The sequence below is a fragment of the Nothoprocta perdicaria genome, unplaced genomic scaffold, assembly GCF_003342845.1.
Source record: "Nothoprocta perdicaria isolate Ctin4 unplaced genomic scaffold, notPer1 scaffold_3, whole genome shotgun sequence".
Lineage (NCBI taxonomy): Eukaryota > Metazoa > Chordata > Aves > Tinamiformes > Tinamidae > Nothoprocta > Nothoprocta perdicaria.
This window is the reverse complement of record NW_020455532.1, coordinates 1,416,460-1,420,608: the sequence shown is the minus strand read 5'-3', so window position 1 is coordinate 1,420,608 and position 4,149 is coordinate 1,416,460. Positions and strand designations below refer to the sequence as shown.

The window sequence follows — 4,149 nt, the reverse complement described above, 5'->3', positions numbered from 1 at the left end:
GAAAGAAAGAAAGAAAGAAAGAAAGAAAGAAAGAAAGAAAGAAAGAAAGAAAGAAAGAAAGAAAGAAAGAAAGAAAGAAAGAAAGAAAGAAAAAGGAGGCAGAGGAAAAATTAAGAGCCCTCCTTCTTGGAAAGAAGGGAGCCGGGCAGAGGCATCCGCAGTGGTCCCTGCACGGCCCTTCGCAGGCTGCTTTTCCTGCCGGTGCCTGGGGACGCCCCCCTTCCTCCTCCTCCCGATCTTCCTCCTCCTCCCGATCTTGCTGATCCTGATCCTGATCCTCCCCCTCTCCTCCTCCTCCTTCGCCTCTCCTCCTTCTCCTCCTCCTCCTCCTCCCCTCCGCCCCGCTGATTGGTCCAGCCCGGCTATATTTTGCCCCTTCCAGCTCAACATCATCCCAAAAGTTTTTTTGGGGGGGAAAGGGGGAAAAAAAAAAAAAAGACAACAAACCAAAACAACAACAAAATATATATAAATCCCCGTAAGAGCTCCCCGCGCCGCCACAGGACCCGCGGCGCGCGCAGCTGCCCCCGGAGCGAGGCGGCGGCTCCCAGCTCGGCGGCTGCTCGGAGGCGCTCGGCGGCGGTACCCGGTTCTCCCCCGTGCGAGTCGGACCCAAAGCGCTGTCCAGCTGGAATGAATATATCTGAGTCAAACTACTGCCGAGAGGAGATACCGCAACCGCGGGGCGACTGTTCCTGGGCGAGCGCCGCCGAGGCCGGGCTCGCCTTCGCGCGGCCGCCGCGCGCCGCCTCCCCGGCCAGCCGCACGCCCAGCCCCGAGCCCGGCTTCGCCTTCGGTGCCGGCGGCGGCGGAGCGGCCCCCGGCGCGGCCCCCAGCCGCTCGCCCAGCCCCGAGGCGGGCTATGGATACAGCCCCCCGGGCGGGCGCGCCGAGGGCAAGGCGGGCGAGGACTCGCGCATCCGCCGGCCCATGAACGCCTTCATGGTGTGGGCCAAGGACGAGCGCAAGCGGCTGGCGCAGCAGAACCCCGACCTGCACAACGCCGTGCTCAGCAAGATGCTGGGTGAGCGGGGGAAGCGGGGTGCGGGGGGCGAGGGAGCGCGGAGGAAGGGATGGGGTGCGAGGGAGCGGGGATGGGATGCAAGGAAGAGGGGCTGCAGGGATCGGGTGCGAGGGAGAGGGGAGGCAGGAATGGGGTGCAAGGAAGAGGGGATGCAGGGTTGGGATGTGAAGGAGAGGGGCTGCAGCAGCCAGGATGTGAGGGAGAGGGGTGGTGGGGATGGGCTGCAAGGGAGCAGGGATGCAGGGTTGGGATAAGAAGGAGAGAGGTGGCAGGAATGGGGTGCAAGGGAGAGGGGTGGCGGAGTGGGGATTCAAGGGAGTAGCGCTGCAGGAGCCAGGGTGCAAGGGAGAGGGGTGACAGGGATAGGGCACAAGGAAGGGGGGATGCAGGATGGGGTGCAAGACAGAGGTGCTGAAGGGATAGGGTGCAAGGGAGCGGGACTGTGGAAGCTGGAATGTAGGAATACAGGGCTGTGGGAGCCAGGATGCGAAGGAGCAGGGCTGCAGGAACGGAGATACTGGAATATGGGGCTGCAGGAGCAGAGATGCTGGAGTACGGACCGGCAGGAGCCGGGATGCTGGAGTACAGGGCTGTGGGAGCCAGGATGCAAGGGCACAGGGCTGCAGGAGCTGGGATGTCAGAGTTTGGAGCTGCGGGAGCAGAGATGCAAACGTCGAGGCTGCGGGAGCCGGGATGCAGGGTACAGAGCGGCAGGAGCTGGGACACAAGGGTTATGGGCTGCAGGAGCTGTGTTCCAGGGCACAGGGCTGTGGGATGCAGGCACCGAGGACACAGAACTGTGGGATGCAGATAGTGAGGATACAGAACCATGGGAAGCTGCCGAGGAGTGGAGCTGCAGGATGCGGGAATGAGGGGCTGTGGGCAGCTGGGATGTGGGGCTGTRAGGATTTGGGGTTGTAAGATCTGGGGCTGTGCTGTTGGGCTGCAAGGCTGCAGGCTGCAGGGATACAGGGTCACGGGAGGCAGGGATATGGGCTGTGGGGAGCTGGAGTGCAGATACAGGCTGCAGGGGTGCGGGATACAGGGATACAAGGCTGCGGAATCTGGGACTGTGGGATACAGAACAGTACGGAGCTGGCAATACAGGGCGGTAGGATGCAGGACGTGGGAATACGGGAAGCGGGCTATGGGCAGCCAGGGCAGCAGGATGCGGGAACACGGGAAGCAGGATATGGACAGGCAGGGCTGCAGGACGGGGGGTGCGGGGAGGGATGCCCGGCTGCGGGGGGCTGAGATAAGGGAGCGGGGATGGGGGGGGCAGCAGGATGCAGCGTTTGGCACTGGGGATGCAGCCTGCGGGATGCGGGAAGGAGCGGGACCCAGGCGCCCGTGCTCGGGCGTCCCCGCCGCGGAGCCGAGCGGTGTCACAGAGCTCCCTTTGCCCTCGCAGGCCAGTCGTGGAAAGCGCTGAGCGCCAGCGACAAGCGGCCCTTTGTGGAAGAGGCCGAGAGGCTGCGCATCCAGCACCTCCAGGATCACCCCAACTACAAGTACCGCCCGAGGAGAAAGAAGCAAGCCAAGAAAATCAAGAGGATGGAACCCAACATCCTCCTCCATAACCTTTCCCAGCCTTGCAGCGACAACTTCAGCATGAGTCACCACGGCGGCAGCCAGCCGGGCCACCCCCAGCCTCCCCCACTTAACCACTTCAGAGAACTCCACTCCATGGGGTCGGATATTGAAAACTATGGCTTGCCAACTCCCGAGATGTCGCCCTTGGATGTCTTGGAACAGACGGAGCCGGCGTTTTTCCCTCCGCACATGCAGGATGACTGCAACATGATGCCCTTTCGCGGCTACCACCACCACCACCAGCTGGAGTTCCCGCAGGAGAAGTGCCTGGGCCGGGACGTGCCGGTGCCCTACGCGCAGACCCCCTCGCACTTGGCCGATGCCATGAGGACTCCGCACCCGTCCAGCATTTACTACAACCAGATGTGCCCGGGGGCGCAGGGCGGCCTCTCGGCCCACCTGGGCCAGCTCTCGCCGCCCCCCGAGGGCCACCACCTGGAGAGCGTGGACCACTTGAACCAAAGCGAGCTCTGGACAGACGTCGACCGCAACGAGTTCGACCAGTATTTGAACATGAGCAGGACTCGGCCGGAGAGCTCGGCGCTCCCTTACCATGTGTCCCTGTCCAAAGTGACTCCCAGGAGCATCTCCTGCGAGGAGAGCAGCTTGATATCCGCCCTGTCCGATGCCAGCAGCGCTGTCTACTACAGCCCCTGCATCACCGGCTAGCTCGGCCCGCGCTGCCGAGCAGCCGGAGCGCCCGCCCGTAACCACAAGCTCCATAATATTTAGAGTATCTCATTAAATGCATCGCTTCTTCTTCTTTATTTTTTATTTTCCTTAAGAAAACCCCTCCATGCTGAAGTCACTGATATACCGTATATCTATATATCACACCCGGCCCGCGCCCCGTGCGCCGCGCACGGCTCCCCGCTGGAGCTGCAGCTCCAGGCGAGGCTGCTCAACCACCTCGGGAACACAAAAGGGATTTTTTTTATTTTCCTTTCAACCAAATTACAGCAATTGCTGCCCAAAAAGCAGCTTTGAAGAGGACAAATAGCAGCGCCGGCGCGGGGGACACTTGCAAAGCGCTTCGCAGGGACGGGGAGCAATTCGGTGYCTGGTAGTGGGGGTCTTTAGGACAGTTTTTACTGTATTATCAGCAATATATTTTAATTTGGGCAACAAAACTATATTTTTACTAAGCATTTTTTTATATATAAAATGATATTTAATGTCTTTTTTTTTATTAGACTTTTTAAAAATAAATCAAGGGGTATCCATGAGATCTAAAGCATTTATGTAGCAAAGCTGGATTAAAAAAAAAAATACAAAAAAAAAAAAACCCAAAAAAGCAAAATAAAAAAGGACAAAATAAGAAAAAAAAAGATATTTTGTGAAAAGGGAATTGCAATGTAAATATTGTGGAACAATTGACTGGAATTTTGTACAAAAGAAAAATACGACTGCAAACACTTCTATCGTCTCGAACTGTATGGAGAGCAAACTGTTTTATACTGGTTAATTATTAAAACATCTTCATATAATTGTTGCCATCTTGTGTGCTTGTTGTGCGAACACATATTTTCCGC

General features: G+C 58.2%; 1 protein-coding gene across 1 annotated transcript; it reads left to right on the top strand.

Moving 5' to 3' along the window:
• The first annotated feature begins 584 nt into the window (after positions 1-584).
• On the top strand, positions 585-3,585 carry SOX18 (SRY-box 18). The gene is made up of 2 exons (XM_026042121.1): positions 585-1,024; positions 2,436-3,585. The coding sequence occupies exons 1-2, from the start codon at positions 634-636 to the stop codon at positions 3,284-3,286; spliced, it is 1,242 nt and encodes a 413-aa protein (XP_025897906.1). The 5' UTR covers positions 585-633; the 3' UTR covers positions 3,287-3,585.
• The last annotated feature ends 564 nt before the right edge of the window (positions 3,586-4,149 follow it).